The sequence below is a fragment of the Podarcis cretensis genome (assembly GCF_951804945.1).
Source record: "Podarcis cretensis genome assembly, chromosome: 17".
Taxonomy (NCBI): Eukaryota; Metazoa; Chordata; class Lepidosauria; order Squamata; family Lacertidae; genus Podarcis; species Podarcis cretensis.
In genome coordinates, this window is record NC_137187.1 from 27,376,549 (window position 1) to 27,398,796 (window position 22,248).

Here is a 22,248-nt window from a genome sequence, read left to right on the forward strand (position 1 = left end):
TTCAGTGATTGGCTAGTTACAGAAAATGGTTACTGTTGCATTCTAGTGGAGCTCTATATAAGCAGGCTGACTGAGCTCCTCAGTTCAGTTCTGTTCTGGCTTACAAATAAAGAGCTGCTTTGGAAGAATTGCTGTGCCGTCTGATATGTTTGCCCACAACTTAACACAAAGGACCCCTGGATGGTTAAGTTCAGTCAAAGGCGACTATGTGGGTGCAGCGCTCATCTTGCTTTCAGGCCGAGGGAGCCAGCGTTTGTCCACAGACAGCTTTCTGGGTCATGTGACCAGCAAGACTAAACCGCTTCTGGTGCAACAGGACACCGTGACGGAAACCAGAGTGTACAGAAACTGTTGAGAATTCCTTTCCACCTTAAGGAACAAACGTGTGGAATTGTTGCATGTCACGTCTGTTTACATTCATTCCAGCACAGTATGCTGCGAACTTCTGTTTGTCTATAGCTTTTGCTTTTGCTGTTCTCTCCGAGACGACATGAAAGAGAGAGATGACATGTTTCTTTGTTCTGATTTATGTTTAATAAATCTGTAGCTGTAGCAAGACTTACGCCTCACGCCTACTTCTGTGTGCGAACCACACTCTGCTAATTGCATGCCCTGGCTTTTGAAGTTCGGGTCGCTGATTTATGTTGGAGCACGGTCCAATGGAAGGAGACGTCTGAGCTGGGCTTGCCAACTGGCCTCCCAGCCCCTCTGCATGTCAATAGAAACACCATTTACCTTCCTGCCACAGCGGTACCTATTTATCTACTTGCAGTTGCGTGCTTTTGAAGTGCTAGGTTGGCAGGAGCTGGGACAGAGCAATGGGAGCTCACTCCGTCATGGGGATTTGAACTGCCAGTGTTCTTAATGGCATGCCCAAGGTGGTTTAGACCACAGAGCCACCCGCATCCCTGTGGGTATCACTGGATAAAGGTAAAGGGTAAAGGGATCTCTGACCATTATGTCCAGTCATGGTCGACTCTGGGTTGCAGCGCTCATCTCACTTTATTGGCTGAGGGAGCCAGCATTTGTCCGCAGACAGCTTCCGGGTCATGTGGCCAGCATGACTAAGCCGCTTCTGGCGAACCAGAGCAGTGCACGGAAACGCTGTTTACCTTCCCGCTGGAGCGGTACCTATTTATCTACTTGCACTTTGACATGCTTTTGAATTGCTAGGTTGGCAGGAGCAGGGACCGAGCAACGGGAACTCACCCCGTCGCAGGGATTTGAACCTCCGACCTACGGATTGGCAAGTCCTAGGCTCTGTGGTTTAACCCACAGCGCCACCTGCGTCTCCTTATCACTGGATGACACCATCTAAATTGCCAAAGAGTGTGCTGTTCCATAAGGGATGCTATGCTTGGTGCAGATGGCTTTCTTTTGAAGTACTCTAACATCAAAATAGATTGCCTGCATTTTGATGATGTCCTACATGTTCAGTGGGTCAGTGCGTCTGGCTGCTAACCAGAAGGTTGGTGGTCTAAGGCCATGCAGGGATGGCGAAGGGCAGGGTTCCTGCATTGCAGGAGGTTGGAGTAGATGACCCTTTGGGTCCTTTCCAGTTCTATGATCTATGATTTTAGGTTGATTAGATACAGTTTCAAGCACCTGGTGGAACCACCTGAAGAAGCCAGGCTGACATCTGATGCTTTGTGACTGCAAGAATTATGCCTGGCTCACTGGGAGAGAGATCATGGCCAAGCCTATTAGAACACATTGTGAGTAAATCTGTCAAGTAATTTGCATTGCATTATCTGGCTTGTAAATAATTTCCATCTTCTTGACTGTTAGGCTTATACTGAATGAAGAGGACTGGGAGCAAATCCTGATGATGGGCAAGGTATTATGGCATGGATGTTTGTGCAAATATCTTCTGTGTATTTATACAGGCTGATTTTTGGCAGACGCCATTCCATTGGGCCCCAATTTACTAAACACTCCGGTGTATAATGATGAATAAGGCAAACAATTATTCACACCATTACTAGCAGCACATGCTAGTACTATGCTGGATTTTTGTGAGGGCCAAAACTTTGCTGCACAAATTGCTATTCTGCTTCGGAAATATTCATGAATCCTTGCTCCTACCTTCCACATTATAATGCTTTCTCTTCTCTTTAACCTCTTTACTGCCATTGTTGTCCCACTTTTAGGGAGCAATATTAAAATGTCAATACAATTCAGTATTCTCCCCCATTAAGTAAATATTCCTTGGTCAGAGAAGCATTGACTGTTGCCCCCATGAGAACAGTTAAAGACAACCTAAAAATGTGTTTGTGTGGAGTCAACCTAGAATAACCGAAATCACATTTAAGGATTAATTAATGGCCATGAGCACTACCAGACAACACATTTATAAATCAAGGAATCAATATATCTGTAGACCATGTCTCCTGCATTTTCTGCCCTGGCTGGATTTTCCTTTAGTTCCTAGATTGTATAAGCATGACACTGAAAATGTCATAGCAGCTACATTCAAACAGAGTTCTGCACTTCAACACCTGCCCGATCCAGCCCATCTAACTGGATTGAACTGTCTAACTTGAGTTGCAGGATTGTACAGGTGCAAAAGACTCAATTCTCTATTCCTTCCCCACTTTAAGAAGTTCAAATTAATAATTGCACCAGGCCCTTTCGCACAGTGTGCAGAGGCAATCAGCAGGCAGTGACAGCCAGTCATGAGATCCTGCTGAGTGTTACAATATGGAACTTTTGTGTTAGTCACACTGTTGGGAGGAAAACCATGGGTGCGCAAAAATTGTCTGTAGGTTAATTAAGTCTTTTCATTTGGTTCAAGAACACTCATGATCAGCCCAGAATAGCTGTAACCACAGAACTGGGTATTATTATTCTCTCAGATCAGAGCCCCTAGAGTTAGACAAAAAAAAAAAAAAGGTATGTATCACCTTTCTTTAATCACTGCATGTGCATTGGGACATAATTGGGCTGGAGGTTATTAAAAGTTCCCACTTTTCAATTCTTAGCTCTCAGTGGTGAAAGAACAAGAAGAAAAATCTTACCCATCCAGCGCTTAGTTTCTGCCAGAGGAGTTTGCTTAACAGAGGCTGGTGGCCTTAAGGTCTCTCTGGAGATCTCATAACCGTAACAAGTAACCAGCACATGTTTCATGTTTGCCACGAGAGCTTATTTGCTAGCTTGGGACGTCTGTTTATCAAAATAAAATATATTGTGTTTTGCGGAAAGAGCCGTAGAATTACTACAATTTCATTCTCCCTGACATGTTTTGTGATTACTTTAATATCAAGCAGTAAGCCTGTATTTGGAAGGATTTATCCAGAACAAGCACAAGCAGAACTCGCTTCACTTTGGATCCTGAATTACCTACAGTCTATTTTATTTTTTTAAGCCTTTGAGAGTGCTTGACAGAAAATCTCTGTTAAGAAATGCAGATTCTGGCCCAGGACACTTTTCTGTCCAGACAAAAGTGTTGTTTGCTGCCGTTCTTAGTGTTGTTATGCCCTAATTGTTATGCCCCCACATGCAGCTGCTGGGTGACCTTGGGCTAGTCTCACTTCGCTGAAGTCTCTCAGCCCCACTCACCTCACAGAGTGTTTGTTGTGGGGGAGGAAGGGAAAGGAGAATGTTAGCCGCTTTGAGACTCCTGAAGGGGAGTGAAAGGCGGGATATCAAATCCAAACTCTAATTAAATATTACGTTGCAAAAATAATAGGGATGGGTGGGTGGAAAGCAGGTGGGGAATGAGAAGAGATAGGAGCTAAAAAGCTCTGGGGGAGGAAAACATTGACATATCCAGAGAAGCTCTAGTTTGGCAATGGCCAGCTAAGGCACTCCAGGGCAGTCTTCCTTAACCTGGTGCCCTCCCATGATTCGGACTACAACTCCCATCATTCCTGGCAATTTGCCATCTTGCTTGTGGCTGATGGGAGTTGTAGTCCAAAACATCTGGCAGGTTGACTACAGCTGCAATGGGGCGCGGCTTCTCCCAACAGCTGATAACTAATTCCCCTATCATACTAACAGCTCTTTGTGTGTTTCTGCAAGTCTCTTTACTTCTGGAAAGCGGCATTTAAAATTAGCACTAAAATTGCCTGGACATGACTTTGCTATCCTTCCTTGCCTTCCCCCCCACCCCAGTATCCTTATGTTTGAGTTGAGAAGATTGGGATTACTTTGCCATTTTGCTTATCCTTAGAAAAAACACCACACAACCCAACTAATCCTGGATTTTGCTGTGAAGTGATTTCCACCACTGCTTCTTCCTGCACCTTGAAATAGTTACAGCTTCATCTCCATTGAGGCTCAGTGCAGTGGAACTTACATAATGCTCTGACAGCATTTTTAAATAAATGACAGTGTAGCATGTTTTGAGAATTTCAAGTCCACAGGAGCTCAGAGATGTCTCCGCTGCATTTGGCTTTAATTGGACACCAAACCGAAAAGACACTGAGCTCTCCAGTTGTGTGCAGGTTGAAGTTGTCTCGCATGTAAGTCATTTTAAGGAAATGGCACCAGCATGTTGTTGGCACTTGCGAGGGCTCCCCTACCCCATGGAGATGGCAACATTGACCCTTAGAGTGAAATCTAATTCCTTGAGTTTGCAAGCTTCACAGAATAACACGCTTTCCAGAACGCAAGCCACAGAATTGGAGACAATTAACCAAAACAATAATAAATAATAATAAATTTTTATTTATACCCCACCCTTCCCGGTTCAGAAACCGGGCTCAGGGCGGCTGACAACAAATTTAAACAAGCAGCATAAAATACAGTATAAAAACATGAATAACAATAAAATTCAAAGTTCAGAAATCAATTTGGGGAAAATCCATCTAATAAACATTAGATAATCACCAGGGCTAGCTGGCTGAATTGGTCCTACTTGGGCCAGTGAGGAGGCCAGGGGAGAATTAGCTGTGGGGTCTCAGAGCAGGTGATCTTCATAAAAGGGGAAGGGGAGGAAAGAGAAGGGAAATAAAAGATCAGGCTGAATTCAAAGTAAAGGCCAGGCGGAATAGCTCTGTCTTACAGGCCCAACGGAAGGAGGTTAAATCCTGAAGGGCCCTAGTCTCATGGGACAGAGCATTCCACCAGGTTGGAGCCATCACTGAGAAGGCCTTGGCCCTGGTGGAGGATAATCTAACTTCCTTAGGGCCCGGGACCTCTAAACTATGGTTATTCATGGACCTTAAGCAAGTATTGTGTTTATGTGTGGGTTTGTTTTTTGAAGAAATGCTATGCAGTGGTTTAAATGCAAAGCATATTTATGTGATTAATTGCAACACACCCCAGCTGGATGGCATTAACATGGTAAGCTGATCTCACTCTGGCAAATGTGGACAGCCACTGCATGTGCTACTCTTGAGCTAGGAAACACAGACTGCTTGCATGTTGTTAGCTTGGTGGCATACAGTGCCGAGCATGAAAAGGACTAAAGGTATTAGTTTAAAAAAATTACAAAAGAAACATAGGAAATGATCTTCTATATGTGTACGTAAGGCCTAACTTCTTATGTGTATTAAGTAAAAAAGATTGAATGGGTATGGGAAGAGCGAGCAAACTGGGGAAACATGCAGAAAAAGAACCTATGGTTATCACTGGTCTCTGGTGGGTTGGTCTTGCTATCTAGTCCCAGTTATGCAGACAGCTACACATTGTCACAAGAATAATGCTGTAGTCCTTCTAGCTAACTGAGATAATGGCCCACAATGTCCCTGTCAGTACAATTCTTTGCATGTTTGCTCTGAAGCAAGCCCAGCCATGTTCAATGTAGTAAGTTTGGTTAAAACTAGAAGCAAATCTCATAATTTGTCATTTAAATGTAGCAAGACATTTGTTTTGTTTGTCATTTAAACAAGTGATTTAAAAGCTGCAGCAGATGGCCATGCAAACCACTTGAGACTGACCACACAGAAAGATCCATTGGATTCCTGATGGGAGGAATGCCACTAGTGTCTTAATTCTGCCCTGAAACCAGCAGCTTCTTTTATTCAAAAATAGCCCCTTCTTCCCACATTTCCAATTGTCTCTCTTCTTTTTTTTATGGTGATGCCTAGCAGAGCTTTGGTATGATGTCGTAGTTCCTTAATAGCTTCTGTACTTTGCATATTTAATCTGGGCTAATTTTAGGAGCTACTTCTCAGCGAAATTCCAGTTTAGAATTGGCTTAATGCAGGAAGTCAGATTAATGAGCCTGAAGTTAGCAAATAGCTCTGCCTTCACAGAGAGCTAGTAGAAGCTGTAAGGGTGGATTCATACATAATTTGAAGCCATCAAGGGAAGAAATGGACTTTAAGTAGCTTTGTTGGCAAGGTGAACATAATTGCAAACCACATGACATTATGCAGATTTCTATGCGGTTCTGTGCCTAGGGAGTTCTGCTAGTGGCATGGTTGCCATAGAAAAGAAAACATCTGAAGGACTGTTCAGATGGTCTAAACTGGAGGGCGTAGGGCAAAGGATATGGTACAAAATGGCTATGTCTGATTAACCACACACATCTGTTCTGCATGTAGTTTGTGGGCACATAGGCTGTGTACATGCTGTTGGGGATGGATTCCCCCACCCTCAATCTTCTGACTGTGCATATATAATAGCAGGAAAAAGGTAAAGGACCCTTGGACAGTTAAGTCCAGTCAAAGGCGACTATGGGATTGCGGCGCTCATCTCACTTTCAGGCTGAGGGAGACGGCGTTGGTCCACAGGCAGTTTTCTGGGTCATGTGGCCAGCAGGACTAAACCGCTTCTGGTGCAATGGGACACCGTGACAGAAACCAGAGCACATGGAAACGCTGTTTACCTTCCTGCCCCAGCGGTACCTATTTATCTACTTGGACTGTATATGACCTCCCTCCCCCTTCCATAACAACAAGTTTGTTGTTCGTTCACTTCTGTTTAGATGATAGCACTGCAGACTACAAATGCCTGGCAGTGATCAGTAACAATGCTGGAGATTCTGTGAGTCACAGTACATCATCAGCCTCCAGCCATCTCTGCAAAGAGCGCCAGAGTTCTGTGAGTAGCAGTGACCTTTACTCCCTGTTATTTGGGGGACCAAAAATTCAGATCAGAAGCAAGAATATAAGAGTGCTTGTGATATGTCTGATCCTAGCCGAGGATATTGAACTGCTGGCAGAAGCTTCAGCTGCATCACTTACTGTCACTGTGACATCTCTCTGGATAAAATATGAAGGAAAGGGAGAAGCACGTATGCCAACTTATAGTATTTGTTGGACAGGTGGGATACACTCTTTTTTCATTTATTTCATTTAGACATTTTATATACAGTCATACTTTGGAAGTCGAACGGAATCCATTCAGGAAGTCTGTTTGACTTCCAAAATGTTCAAAAATCAAATCGCGACTTCTGATCGGCTGCAGGAAGCTCCTGCAGCCAATCAGAAGCTGCGGAAGCCCCGCCAGACGTTTGGGTTCCAAAAGAACGTTTGCAAACCAGAACACTCACTTCTGGGTTTGCGGCATTTGGGAGCAAAACGTCTGAGTTCCAGGGCGTTCGGAATCCAAGGTACGACTGTACTGCTTAATTATGTTGATCTCTTAGCAGTGTAGAAAAAATATAACTACAATTAAAATAAAAGTCAGAGGGACGTGGGTGGCGCTGTGGGTAAAACCTCAGCGCCTAGGACTTGCCGATTGCACGGTCGGCGGTTCGAATCCCTGCGGCAGGGTGCGCTCCCGTCGTACGGTCCCAGCGCCTGCCCACCTAGCAGTTCGAAAGCACCCCCGGGTGCAAGTAGATAAATAGGGACCGCTTACTAGCGGGAAGGTAAACTGTGTTTCCGTGTGCTGCACTGGCTCGCCAGATGCAGCTTGTCACGCTGGCCACGTGACCCGGAAGTGTCTGCGGACAGCGCTGGCTCCCGGCCTCTAGAGTGAGATGAGCACACAACCCTAGAGTCTGGCAAGACTGGCCCGAACGGGCAGGGGTACCTTTACCTTTACCTAAAATAAAAGTCAGGTAAAATTATAAAATCAGAATCCAGTTAAAATTCCTGCTAGATTTTTTTTTTTAAGGATTCAGTAGGCAATGGAAGTTCAATGGAGAGAGGGCTTGTCTGACCTCAGCTACAAGGGAGTTTCATAAAATTAGGCCCACATTTCTGGTGGTGGGAAAACAGGAAAGACTGGGATGAGGGACGTGTTATAAACAAACCCCAGCAAGAGCCCTGCTGCCCCAAGGGTTGTTGTTGGGGTGAGTTTCCGCTTGGGAGCAAAAGGAGTTCTCCATTTGCTTGCATAGGTAAAGGCACAGATCTAAATGCAAAACAAACCATTTCAATGTCGGTAAGAACATAAGAGTCTTAATCTCAGGGTTGTTGGTTCAAGCCCCACATTGGGCAAAAGGATTCCTCTTCTCCAGAGTTTTCCCCAAGCAATCGGAGACTATGCCTGTGTGAAACCAACATCTCCTCCTCCCTTTTCACACCTCTTCTGGTTCTGGGAGACCAGGGGAGAGGGGAGCTAGTCATAGCAGGAGGGCAAGAGATACCCGTGCCTCTTCACCAGCCTGACTCAATTCTGTCTCTTGGCCTTCCTCCTCCCCTGCTTCAGCTTCTGCCTCTGATTCTGGACTCTGCCACAGACTCTCCCAGCTCACTAAGCCCTGTTACTTCTTTCCTGGTCTTCTCCCTCTGACCCCTTATTGTTGTCCCACCACCAATCCCTGGGCTCTGAGCCTCCTTCCTTTGGTGGTTCCCCAGCTGGTCCCTGCCACCATTCCTCTGAATCCAACCAGCCCATGACATCTGGCAATCCATCTCAAAACATAAACAAGGGTATCTAGAGGTCAGCTTTCACAATGCAGAGTCAGTGTGAAAGGAGACATTGGGCACACAATTCTGAACTTTGGGTTAATGCATCTTGTGTTTCACACTGCATTGCATATTTTGGCTGAAATGGAATCACAACTGTGCATGGCTACTCCAAACACAATATATGCCATCGTTGGCATCGTTTACCAAATTAATTTGCCTTAGAAGCATCAGCCAAATGAATAATGGTCACAGATCAAACATAGCACCAGACATACTGTTTTCCCAGCTGTAATGTTCCAGCTGTAGATATAACTGTTCTAGTCAAGGGTACTGAATTAAGCACGATGCCATTGAGACAGCTAGCTTGCTCAAGAAAAATGAAACCTTTAATTTGTAGAGCTGTGGCTTATTAGGAAAGAAGCATCACACAGAGTTAGTATTAGAAGAAAATTAAATGAACTGTGGGATGCAAACTAGCTTTAATCTATCTTGCAATTTAAAGGATCTCCCAAATGTGGTCATGAAAAAAATTCTCAATCACAGAAGCAATTCTGCAAAGAGTTATCTAACTCCTCGGCTCAGTAGAGCTTTATTCCTTTATAATAGGAATAAAATAAAGATGCTGAATTGTTGATATTAGCAAACAGTATTTAGTTCCCGTCTATGTCAGATAAACATGAAATTTCAGAACTGCAGCTGAGAACTGCAGATAAAGAGGACACAGGTTGCGACTCAAGAAATTCACGTGGGATCTCTTTCAGTTGCAGCTTATTGGTTTTTAACCCAGTTGTAGCCAAGCTGTGGAATTCCACGTGGGGCTGAACTATAACTACCACCATTCCTGACCATTGGCCATGCTGGCTGACACGGATGGGAATTATAGGAGGGCCATAGGATGAAAAGCTCCATTTTTATGTCTTTATATATTACATCTATATATTACCTTCTTCCCAAGGTATCCAAGGTGGTTTACAATTTTAAATATTTGAAGAAAGGCTATGAAATATTCCCAGACCAATTTCAGGAGCTAATAGCATGAGCTCCCTAGTTTGGGCTTCTCTTAACCAAACAGGTCTCATCAGTGACTTTGGAACAGGAAATACTTGTGAGATTGGCTGCTCGTTAGTATCTGGTTAAGAACACAGTAACATTCATCAAGAAGATGGGATAAACCAAAATCACAGCGATAATATCACTTAGAGAATATGATGTTAATTTGCACAAACCTTCTTCTACATTGTGCCTATATAAAGGGGTTGTTTCCCCCCCCCCCCCCGATGATGATATATGGTATTCAGCTAGGTTTTATTTAGAGTAGACCCATTGAAATCAGTGAACATGACCTTCCTGTCATAATGATAGGCATTTCACTAGCAAATAAATATTGGCCAGAGCACGATGCGTCTTTTCTACTCACGATGGCTAGTGTAATGGTTTGTCAGCAATCCTTCTGGATAGGCTGAGATGTCACATTACAAAAACAAAAAAGCAAAACTGCCCAACATTATGCACATGGAGATGGAATGACTCATGATTCAAGGCGAAGCTGGAATGCTGTGTGTGGTCAGCATAATTCTAATAGCTTAGGGATATTTGAAGGAAGGTGTTTATCGGCTTCCCGTGGTTTGTTGATTGATTGGGTTTTTGTGTGTGCAAATAAATAAATAACGTTAAACTGCAAGATAAATGAATAAAAATGCATTTATTCCATCTGTCTGTCTCCTTGCATTAACTGCTATAACTTTGAATCTTCTCAGCTGCCTTTGATAGAGACAAACAAAACTTTGTTTAGACTACTGTACTGTGCTGAAATTATTCATATTAGTGAGAAGTTCATGCCAGCGATCTCTGCAGCAATACAACAAGGCACATCACAGTATTGGGGGCGCTGGCGAGAGGATCCTGCGTATTTGCTGCTTATAAATGATCCATGTGGGTTGATTCTGCAGCTACCTAGGATCTGACAATGGACTTTAAGACTGGAATAAAATCTGTCATTTACCTTAAAGATGTGAAGGCTAGGATCCTAGGACTGGGCTGTTGCAGTAGCTTTAAATATTCTAGGAATGGGGAGGGGGGGAAATGAGTATCTCTATATTAAGGTAAATGCCAAAGGATTCTTCAGATCCTTACCAGGATAGAATAGTTGACTGCAACTACTAACTAAAACAGACAAACAAACAGGCTATTCTTGAACACCTTATGCAATCTGCAATGGCTTCAAGTGCTCTCCTGCTCAGTTCTGCCCTTGAGCAGTTAATCTATTGTATTTCCTAGACATGCTCTCTCCCTGAAGATGCTTGGAGATAATGCACAACCTAATTTTATGTGCCTGTTTCAAAATAAAATACAGCCTCCTTTTTTAATAGTAAGACTGTGTACACTCCATGCATTTAAAGCATTTTCCTCCTTCCCAGGAATCCAGCTCATCACAGAACTACAATTTCTAGCACCCTTAACAAACTACCATTCCCAAGATTTAGGGCGGGGGGAATAATGATGCTTAAATTCATGATGTGTATGCAACCTAGGTGAGAGCCTAAATGCAGGTGGTAGATCTCAGACAACTGCCTTTCCTCAAAGGTGTTACACTGAGGCCACACATGTATTACTGTGATTGCTTCACTAAATATGTGCATTTTTGTAGCCATCAGTGTCACATAAAAGCAGAGAGCATGGCAACATTTGAAACTTCAGAAGTGGCTGTGTCTGCTCTTCCTCCTTCCTCTGGAAGCCTGTACAGTGGTACCTCAGGTTAAGTACTTAATTCGTTCTGGAGGTCCGTTCTTAACCTGAAACTGTTCTTAACGTGAAGCACCACTTTAGCTAATGCGGCCTCCCGCTGCTGCCGTGCTGCCGCCGCGCGATTTCTGTTCTCATCCTGAAGCAAAGTTCTTAAACCCGAGGTACTATTTCTGGGTTAGTGGAATCTGAAACCTGAAGCGTCTGTAACCTGAAGCATCTGTATGTAGAAACCTTCTGTATGTTGAAACCTTCTGTATGTAGAAACCTTCTGTTTGTAGAAACCTTCACCTACCTAAATTGCAAACAGCAGCAACAAGAAATTTCAAAAGTTCTACATGTTCAGAATGATCTTACCAAACCTTGTAGCCCTGAAATATAGGTGGAGATGGAGGCTGAGAAACTGCTCATAATTCTCTGTTAGCTTTACCACCTAAGATGACTTGACCAGCCTCCACAGCAGTTCATACCCAGGGAGAGCATGCTTGCATGCGTGGAATGGTGCATTCTGGTTAAGTTCAGCTATCAGAATATCTGCTGCCAGCTGGGGAGAGCAAGTGATAACTTGTCAGCCAGATGATCAGGGAAGCTAAAGCTGGGCTTCTGAGCAGAAATTTGGCAGCCGGGGGGGAGCACACACACACACACAAAAACAAAACAAAAAAAACAAAAGCTGCTCCTAAGGTCCACATAAAACAATTGCAAAAATACTTCCATAATGAAAATGAAGCAGCCTTGTTATTCCGAATGTCCCCTTTCTGCGTTATCACTTGAACTGTTGCTGACTTGGCATTATGCTATGCTATGCAAATCTCTTCCCCCTGAAATTAGCAACATTGATTTACGTTTAGGATGTGCCGTGTGTCCCTGGCTGACATCATTTGTCCTGCGGCTTTGCTGACCTTGTGCACGGCAGATCTGCTGTATCGTGAGGGACTTTCACGCCGCTGCTCTTTCTGTCCTCCCACACAGACGTTGCCTTTTGGTCCCTGGTGGATGTGTAGCTTTTAGGTGGAATGCAATAGCACTGCAGCAGAGGCTCTGCAGCGATGGGCTGGAAGGATACGCAGCAGGGCCGTTGCTGCCAAACTAGGTACTGGCTATGGCTCAAATCCTTTGCTCTTGTTCTTTGCTGCCTGAGTCACAGGAATGTACTAGACTGTGCAGCCTTAAACTGCTGAGCAAGGCTAGAAGGAATCTTATTTTTAAAGGTTTTTTTTAAAAAAAGAAATCACCACCAGATAAACCGAAATCAAATGCTAATTCCAAACAAGGGGAACTTGGGTCTTCTAGATCTATCTATATCTATATCTATATCTATATCTATATCTATATCTATATCTATATCTATATCTATATCTATATCTATATCTATATCTATCTATCTAGCTAGCTATCTATCATCTATCTATCTTTATTACGGTCCAGAGACCCAACAAATCATTACAAAGCAATGCACAATTCAGACAGCCTACCTCCAGGTTAAACAAGCATTTTGTTCAGACTTAAAGATAGGGATCATTGGTTCTTGCAACCACCGATAAAAACTTCACCACTGCTAATGTTCTAGCGTTTGTCCAGTCTTCCAATAGGAACCTGTCATAGTGAGCCTCTGCTTTTCCCGGGAAAGGTACCAGCAAGGGTAATATCAGTTCAGCCCTGGCTTGCTCATATTTCGCACAGTGCAGCAAAATATGTTTTATAGAATCAATGTCTTGAGCACACAAGCAAAGTCTGTCCTGGTAGGGAACTCCTCTCAACCTGCCATCCAACACTGCAGAAGGAAAGACGTGTAGTCTGGCTTTGGTGAATAACCTTCGATAATTTGGTACTGTCAGGTTTTTAATGTAAGGTGTTAACTTAAAGACATGCCCATATTGTACTCCTACTGCCAGCGGACTACAGACTGCATGTGATCAAGATTGCAAATCACTGTATTATCCCATAATCTTTGCTTTAACGTCTTTAGGGCGCCTTCATAACCCAGGTAATAAAGTTGGGGGGATGACAGACCAATAGAGGTGGCTTTTCTAGCCATGGTTTTCTGTCATTTGCTGACAAACTCCTCATTGGTCAGGTGTTGGTACAAACCCTTCCCTAGATCAAATACTGAAATCCTGAGCCAATGTTTTATGACAGCCCACCATGCTTTAGTTGAAATTGGGCATTCACCAGCTTCTAACAGAGGTACGGAGTTGGGGACACAGTTAGGTACCTTGGGTCTTCTAGATGTTGCAGAATTACATCAGCCCAGAAGCATGACCACTGGCCAGTGATGGTTAGAGTTGTAATTTGGCAACATCTCGAAGACCAAAAGTTCCCTTCCCACGTGCTCCTTTATCAGACTTGCCCTCTACGTGGTCTAAAAGTGGAAACCTTCACAAGTTAAACAATGGATGTTCTTTATTGCTGGGTGTCCATTGAGACAAACCTCGAATTCCTTGGGACCAGCGTTAACTTCAGGGGGTCCTGAACCAGAGAAACTTAATGTGTGAGAGAATGGGCAGATCTATACCACATCTTTGAAGCACATCTAAGGCACAGTTTAAAACATGACATCCTCTTTAGAATCCTGGGAGCTGTAGTTTGTCAAGAATGCTGATAATGATAGAAGCACAGAATTGTAGAGTTAGAAGGGACCCTGAGGGTCATCTAGTCCAACCCCAGCAATGCAGGAATCTCAACAAAAGCATCCCTGGCAGATGGCCAAGGAAGGAAGAGTCCACAACCTCCCAAGGGAGACCGTTCCACTGTCTCTTACTGTCAGAAAGTTCTTCCTGAAGTTTAGTCCTGCCCTCCAGAGCAGCTCTGTGAGGGTAGTTCCGTGAGAATGAAACTACAGTTCCCACGATTCTTTGGGGAAAGTGATGTCTTTTTAATGTGCGTTGGATCTGCTTTACATGTTTGGTGTGGATCTGTGCTGGCTGTGGTGGAGGAAAATCACAAGCTCCTCCAGATCTAGAGCAGATAAGAAGTTTTCAATTTTTTAAGTTATTGGTGGTGGTGGGGTACTCAAGTAAGACTTCTTGCGCAGGGGCCTGTTTCCTACATTACTTGATAGCAGTCTTGGAAATGTCATGGCACTGGGAGCCATAGTCCATCTTGGTTTTCTTTTTTTCTTTTTCTTTTTCTTTTTGCGGGTGTACCTGCATGGTGTATGCAGATATTATTGCTGCATTAAAATGTACAAACTATAGTTAGAATGGCATTCTAAAGATGAAGAAGTTAAGACGGTTATGATTAAATGGGCTAAAGATTTTGGTTATAATATTCAATTAGAAGTGTGGGAAAGATTATGGACAAAAACTGTTAATTTCACTGCATGTATGGCACTTAAGGAAAATTTAATGCAGTTGATCTATAGGTGGTATTTGACACCGACCAAACTTGCTAAAATGTATAGGATCCAATATAAGGTTTGCTGGAAATGTAAGGAAAAGGAAAGGAATTTCTATCACATGTGGTGGACTTGTACTAAGATCAAAGCCTACTGGGATATGATATATAATGAATTGAAAAAGGTATTTAAAAACACTTTTAGTTAAAAAAAACCCAGAGGCTTTTCTATTGGGTATAATAGGAGATGAAATTCCCCAAAAGGACTTAAATATATTTATGTATGCAGACCAAGATGATTGAATATGCAGAATTGGCGCAGCTGACAGGGAAAATCCGAAAGCAGTGTGACAAACTGTTTGAAAAGGACTGGAGTAAATTCTTACAATATATGAAGGAACATTGTAAACATTTAAAAACGTTTGCAGGATTGATTTAAAATATTTTGTAATGTTATGATTAGATACCTCTTTACAAATATTTGAGTTGATTTATAAGCATAGAAAGAAGCTAAATAGGGTAATAGAGAAATGCTAAGATGAATGTTAGTATTTATGGAAGCCGGGGAATGGGACAGGGGGGGGAGAATAGATGCTCTGATTGAGCAAAGATGTATGTGATGATAAAATTTTATTTTGATTGTACTTAAAAAGAGAGAAAATTTAATAAATATTATTTTAAAAAATTACATTTTCAAGGTGCACAGGCAAAAAATTCTAGAATGACAACTTAAAAAAACAACAGCATTTGAAATGGCTTCAATAAAGAAGGCAGCAAATAAATGTGAGAACCCTGAATTATTCAAAAGAGAAGATGTGCAGTTAAGATCTTTGCAAAACACAAGGCAGATTTCTGTATTTATTTTTAAAAAGCAACTTGCAATTACACACTATCCTGGAAAAAGAAGAAGCATGAAAATGTTCACTTAAACTGCTCTTTGAGGACAGGTACTCTAACTAGGGTGAGAGGATGATACTGAAACCAGGTTATATTTGATCCCCTCTTTTGTCATAGGAGTAGCGATAGATTAGTTACGGTCACCTTCATGTGTTAAAAGTCCTTGGAATGCCATTCCCTTCACCGGTCTCCTCTTTAGTTGTCGAGGTACTTAGAACAACACTGTTTTTTAAAATAAGTAAATAAATGATAAACCACTGAAGTTGTCAAGGATGTTGCTTCAGGGTTGATGTGATCAAGCGTTGGTTACTTTGGCTGTGCTCCAAGTTTAATAAAGAACATTTAGTTTTCAGGTTATTCTCCTGTACGATACTGCAGGACTCTTCTCTCTCCCTGCCCTCCGATTCTCCCTTCAGTAGATTGCCAACCATTACAATTCTTGCCTGGTTAGTTCTTGGTTAGCATGGGAAAGAGAAGGAACAAGATGCTGGTCAGCTGGGGGTGGCCTGCAGTGGGGCTGGGCAGCTATTTTTCTGCCACTTGGGATGCAAAGATGCTAGGTAGACAACCCCTACACTGTGCTGCCCACCAGCGGCGTAGCATGGGTTGTCAGCACCCGGGGCAAAGCAAGTAATTTGCGCCCCCTAACCCGGGGCAAGGCAAGTAATTTGTGCCCCCTAACCTGGGGCAAGGCAAGTAATTTGCGCCCCTAACCCCTAACCTGCTGCCGCTGCCAGCTGCTTCTTGCTGCTGCCTGGGCTGGTCGGGTGTGGTTCTCTCCCGCGCTCAGCGCTGCGCTGGGCGGCTGCTGCACTGTCCCTCCCCCAGATAGTCCCTCCCTCGCTCTCTCTCCGCTCCGCACCGCAACGCACGCCTGGCACCCTCCCCCTCCACAGTGGGCGGCGACCCGGCAGCTCGGATCGGATTCGCACAGCCAGCACTGCAGTGAGAGAGAGTGAGTGAGCCAGGTAGGGGCAGAGAGCTGCGAGTGCGAGCGCCCCCCCCAAATGTTGCGCCCGGTGCGGCTGGCCCCCCCTGCACCCCCATGCTATGCCACTGCTGCCCTTTCTTCCTCCTGCAGTACTACAGATGACCATGAGGTTTATAGATTCAGGTAGGTAGCCGTGTTGGTCTGACACAGTTGAAATAAATAAAAAAATTGTCCAGTAGCACCTTAGAGATCAACTAAGTTTGTTCTGGGTCTAAGCTTTCATGTGCATGAACACCTCTTCAGATAAACTGAAACAGAAGTCACCAGACCCTTATATATAGTGGGAGGGTGGGGTGGGGTTTTTCTCAGGAGGGTAGTAGGAGATGGGTGATTGACTCAATGGGTATGGTAAACCTGTCGACGACTGTTAACGACTACCGGTACCCATTGAGTCAATCACCCATCTCCTACAGTGGTACCTCGGGTTACAGACGCTTCAGGTTACAGACTCCGCTAACCCAGAAATAATACCTCGGGTTAAGAACTTTGCTTCAGCATGAGAACAGAAATAGTGCTCCAGCGGCACGGCGGCAGTGGGAGGCCCCATTAGCTAAAGTGGTACCTCAGGTTAAGAACAGTTTCAGGTTAAGAACGGACCTCCAGAACGAATTAAGTTCTTAACCCGAGATACCACCGTACTACCCTTCTGAGAAACCCCTCCCACTATATATAAGGGTCTGGTGACTTCTGTTTCAATGTATCTGAAGAGGTGTGCATGCACACAAAAGCTTATGCCCAGAACAAACTTAGTTGGTCTCTAAGGTGTTACTGGACAATTATTTATTTATTTTTTTATTTTGTGAGGTTTATGTTTATTCAGACATGGGGCACTCCAGATCCAAACAGCCTTAAATTCATCCCAGGGAAACTGGTGCTGGTATCTAGAACTGCGGAATTCTCCTCTCCATCTGCCACATATTGCTCACCCTTAGCAAGACAGCTCTTCAGGGCTCAAAGCACCTTCTTCTTTGCAACAGGCCTTGCCACAGTTGCAGAGAAAAGCGAAGATGTGGATTGGCATTTAATAAAGCCATATTGTAAGGATATCAGGGGGTTACTCGAGAGCAATCAGGCAAATGCCTCCCTGGTCAGCTGTAAAGCCTCGTTATTCTTGCCAAAAACCCTTCACCATGCAGAGCACCACTATTCCCTGGCTCGCTCATTCACTGGCAGAATCTGTGAGTGAGCGGTCCTTAAAGCTTCCCCAGCAGAGTAGTTTCTTGACGCCCAGTCTGCGCCTCCCCTCTCGGCGCGGAGGCCTACTGCGCAGGTAGGTTGTGGGGAATGGAGGACCTCTCTCCTCCCCGCTTTGCCTAGGCAAGGTGTCCTGTCACCGCCTCGCTTCCTCCGAGCCCTGAAGCTCCTCTCCACTGGAGGCGTGGTTACTCTCCTCCGCTGAGGTGGTGCTGCTTTCCACGATCTTTGGGGGCTCTCTGTAATCCATCCGGCTTTTCCCCTCTCGCCCCTGAGCCGATGGCAGTTCCCTGACACATATATTTATGCAACTATTATGCTTCACATCAAGCAGCAGCAAGCCAACCCTGACTGTCATAACCCATTCTCAGGGCGTCTTAATTCCTCACACTCCGATTTCAAGCAGAGCTTTTGTCACCTGGCGGTGGTCTCATTTAGCTTTTCAATTTCAATATGAGAGATAAAGCCCGAGCAATAAGAAATCATTTGTATTCCTTCTAGGTAATTGCGTGGCAAATGTCACCCATTAGCGTAGAGGATTAACACCATTCTCTCTGTGTGTATTTCTATTTGCAAGAGTGAGAAAAAAACATGATGGGTGCATATGGATATGGATATGGGATGGTACAGGGATGGGAAAACCTTTTGCGGTCAGAAAGACCACAAAGGTGAGTGGAACAATAGAGGAACTCTTACCTTTATACAGTAGGGATTACACGAACTGTGCAAAAATCAGATGTTTCTACAACAGAGATCTCTCCATCGTCCATTCAGGCCTGTTTCCAGGCACAATTCAAAGCACTGGTTATGACTTATAAAGCCCTTTACAGGTTTAGGTCCAAGCTATCTGAAAGACCATATTCCCCCTTATGAACCTGCCCAGGTTCTGAGATCTTTGTGGGAGGCACTTCTCTCACCCCGCCACCTTCACAGATACGCTTGGTAGGGATGCAGGACAGGGCCTTCTTGGTAGCTGCTCCCAGACCTTGGAACTCTCTCCCTGGAGAAGCCAGACTGGCTCCCTCCTTGCTGTCCTTCCACTGGCAGGTGAAGACCTTCTTATTCCAACAGACTTTGGGGAACTGGCTGCTTTCCGTGAAAGGGCTGGTGCCATGCTGGTTTTTATTATAATTATTTGTTTGTTTTTGAGGGAGAGAGAGAGGGAGAGGGAGAGGGGGAGAGAGAGAGAGAGAGAGAGAGAATGAGAGAGAGAGAGGGAGAGAGAGAGATGAGGAGGAGGAGGCAGAGATTTAATAGAATCATTTTTTAAAATCATTGCATTTTTTCTACGTTTTTAGCTGTTATTATTTTATCTGTAACCTGCACTGAGTCCATGTCAGGGCAGAAGGCTGAGTAGTAGTAGTGATGATGATGATGATGATGATGATGATAATAATAGACATCAGGGGAAGGCGTTATGTATATTGTTAAATATAATCCATTTCATTGGCAAAAAGAATAGATTACGTGGGAAAGTAGCTGGAATTGACACCCACAGGATTAATTTTTCATTTCTAGCTATTGCAAATAGTTGTTTTGACTGAGATGCATTATAATGATGCTAAATCCTGCTCTTAACCTTGACTTTCAGTTTCCATGTGCAAAGCATTCTGCAAACTAAACCGATAGCAGGAAAGAAAACATGGGAATAGCCATCATTTTAAGCACTGCAATCTTTTTTAACCAAGAAAAGTTTTAACAGTCTCCAGTTTTGAATATCCTGTTTTATTGGGGGGGGGGGTGTCAAAGTTTTGCCTCTTAAGCTGTTTCAAATCATAATAATCAGTTCTAAACATTTTTAGCTGCAATTTAAGGCTTGATAATTCCTGTTGTTTTCTCTGTGTTTTAAGAGAGATGCTTAGGCACAATGTTTCTGACTTGGCAAATAAATCTCTAAGCCAGTAGCCAATTCAGTATGTTTCTGGCAGGACACCTCTCAAATTACTGAAGGAAGTAGCATACCAACTCCAACAAGATTTACCATTGACTGTAACACATCTCACTTTCAGATTAGTACGTCCTGATTCTGCAAATGTTTCTATAACTATTCAGGAAAGAAGAGCTGATAGTGAACACCCTTGATTTATTCCCCTGTGCAGGCAGACTTGAGGTGACTATAGCTGGGCAATAACTGCTAAAAAAAAAAAACTGTCTCCAAAGTAATCTTAGAAGGAAGTTCCATTCAAACTGCTCAAAAGCTTGAAGGTGTCTAATTGGATTAGAAGCATTTAGGATTTAGTTTGGGGGGGAGGCACCATGGTAGACCACATTCAGTGCCCTCCTGACTGAATTGCTAAATGGGAATAAAGACCATTATTTACGCATTTCAGAATGAACTGATTAAATCTTGTTAGTCATCATTATCAAGAAAATGGTTTTCTCACTTAACGTTGCTGCCAAAAAAGATCTATACATCATGATTTATCAACATGAACAGGCTGTACAAGTTCATTGATTGAGGGTCCTTATCTGGTTTGGGCGCAACAACGTGTCTGGATTGCTTCCAAGAAGCAGGAATAACACTTCCATCCAGGATAGAATTAAGCAGAAGTGAAAGATGAGGGACTCAGATATCTGCTAAATGTCCATAAACTCTTAAGTTAGACCATCATTACTCAGTATTTACCATTTTAAGGTGTGTGTGGGTTGTTGTTTTTTTGGAAAAATTCAGCATCAACTTCTTCAGCTAAAATGGTCCAATTCAGATCACCTTGATGCTCTGCTTTTAGAGCCATTCTGGTCCAGCTCCATGTCATCAAGTGATATAATTCGATTGTCTAAAGAAGCCCAGTATACACTATCTCCCTCAAGTCTTCCTTGAAATCCATTGTGAGTGTGGATTTCATGCATAGAATGCCTTTTGAAACCTCATGCTTTTTTCCTTGCCTTGCATAAATCCTTTACAGGAAGATATCCTGACTCTGTTGATTATTAAGCCTGATGGTGACAAAAGTGTATTTCTGGCTTGCAAACAAAATCACGATGCTTAAGAACAGTCACCGTCACCAATCCTGGCACAACTGTACTGGCTACCAATTAGTTTCCAGGTGCAATTCAAAGTGCTGGTGTGGACCTATAAAGCCTTACATGGCTCAGGACCTCAATACCTTAAAGACTGCCTCTCCTCATATGAACTGACCTGGACCTGAACTGACTTGTCACCTGAGGCCCTTCTCTATGTCCCTCCCTCCCAGAGAGGTTTGGAGGGTGGCAACAAGAGAACGGGGCCTTTTCTGTGGTGGCTCTCCAGTTGTGGAATGCTCACCCCAGAGAGGCTCGCCTGGCACCATCATTACATGTCTTTAGGCACCAGGCAAAAACATTCCACTTTACCCAGGCCTATGGCTATTAAATAACCTACGGCCTGTGAAAGTGGGGGGGGGGGAGGACTGCTGTTATAATAATTACTTTATTATTAGGCTGGCTGTCAGTATGCTTTTTATTATGTTTCTATCATGTTCTGTAATGTGTTTTTAAAGTTGTACACCACCCTTGGACCTTTTGATAAATGGTGGCATATAAATAATAATTTAAAACATCACTCCATCCTTGCTTCTTTCAAGGAAAGGCATTCTACACTGGCAATTAAAGTCTCATATCAAAGCTCCTTCTGGCTTACCAGTTTCACCTGGATTTATCTTGTTTTGCTTTTCTTTGTCTGCAGAAAGTGAGTGAGAAGGTTGGAGGAGCAGAAGGAACCAAGCTAGATGAGGATTTCAAGGAAATGGAAAGGGTAAGTCTGAAAGACTGCTATTACATCTTTCCTATTATTTCAGCAATGCCTGATTTACTTCTCTCTATTTTCAGCCAAGAAATAAAAATAACAGGTGGGCAGATCCTAATTCAATTAATGTAGGATTCTTCATGTATGGCTGGGCAGCGTTTACACATTTGGAGATTTCCCATGACATCTTTTTCTGGCAAGTGTTCTCACCTCACTTAACACAAAACAAAAAATGCTGCTAGACAGGCTACTGCTTACAAGACAAGTGTTTGGTAGCAGCCCACCAAGACCATGTGGTTTTGATGCTCTCTTTATAAGTAAGGAGTAATACAGTCATCAAGTAGGACAAACTGTCATTGCAAACCTGTACACGCATTGTGTGAGCTTGAGCATGTGCAAGGAGAAATTAAAATCATTTGGAGAGAGGAAAGGAAATCTGGTTTATGCTTCACCATAAAAGGAATCCAAAGAATTCTCTTGACACGAGAACCAGAAGAGTAAGCTTGCATGGCGATGCTGCAATTCAAAGTTTATCCCGGTTCATGTCTGTTTGAAGTGATGTTTAGGAAGCTCTATTTATCAACAGGCCTGTGGTTGTAGATCTAACGTAGCCC

General features: G+C 43.5%; 1 protein-coding gene across 3 annotated transcripts in view; it reads left to right on the top strand.

Moving 5' to 3' along the window:
* SH3GL2 (SH3 domain containing GRB2 like 2, endophilin A1) overlaps positions 1 to 22,248 on the top strand; it is an 88,284-nt gene that overhangs the window by 42,064 nt on the left and 23,972 nt on the right. For all 3 annotated transcript variants that reach the window (XM_079959697.1, XM_079959696.1, XM_079959698.1), the window contains one exon: positions 21,575 to 21,643. In XM_079959697.1, the coding sequence (XP_079815823.1) occupies positions 21,618 to 21,643 (26 nt within the window). In that variant the 5' untranslated portion in view covers positions 21,575 to 21,617. The remainder of the gene's footprint in view (positions 1 to 21,574; positions 21,644 to 22,248) is intronic.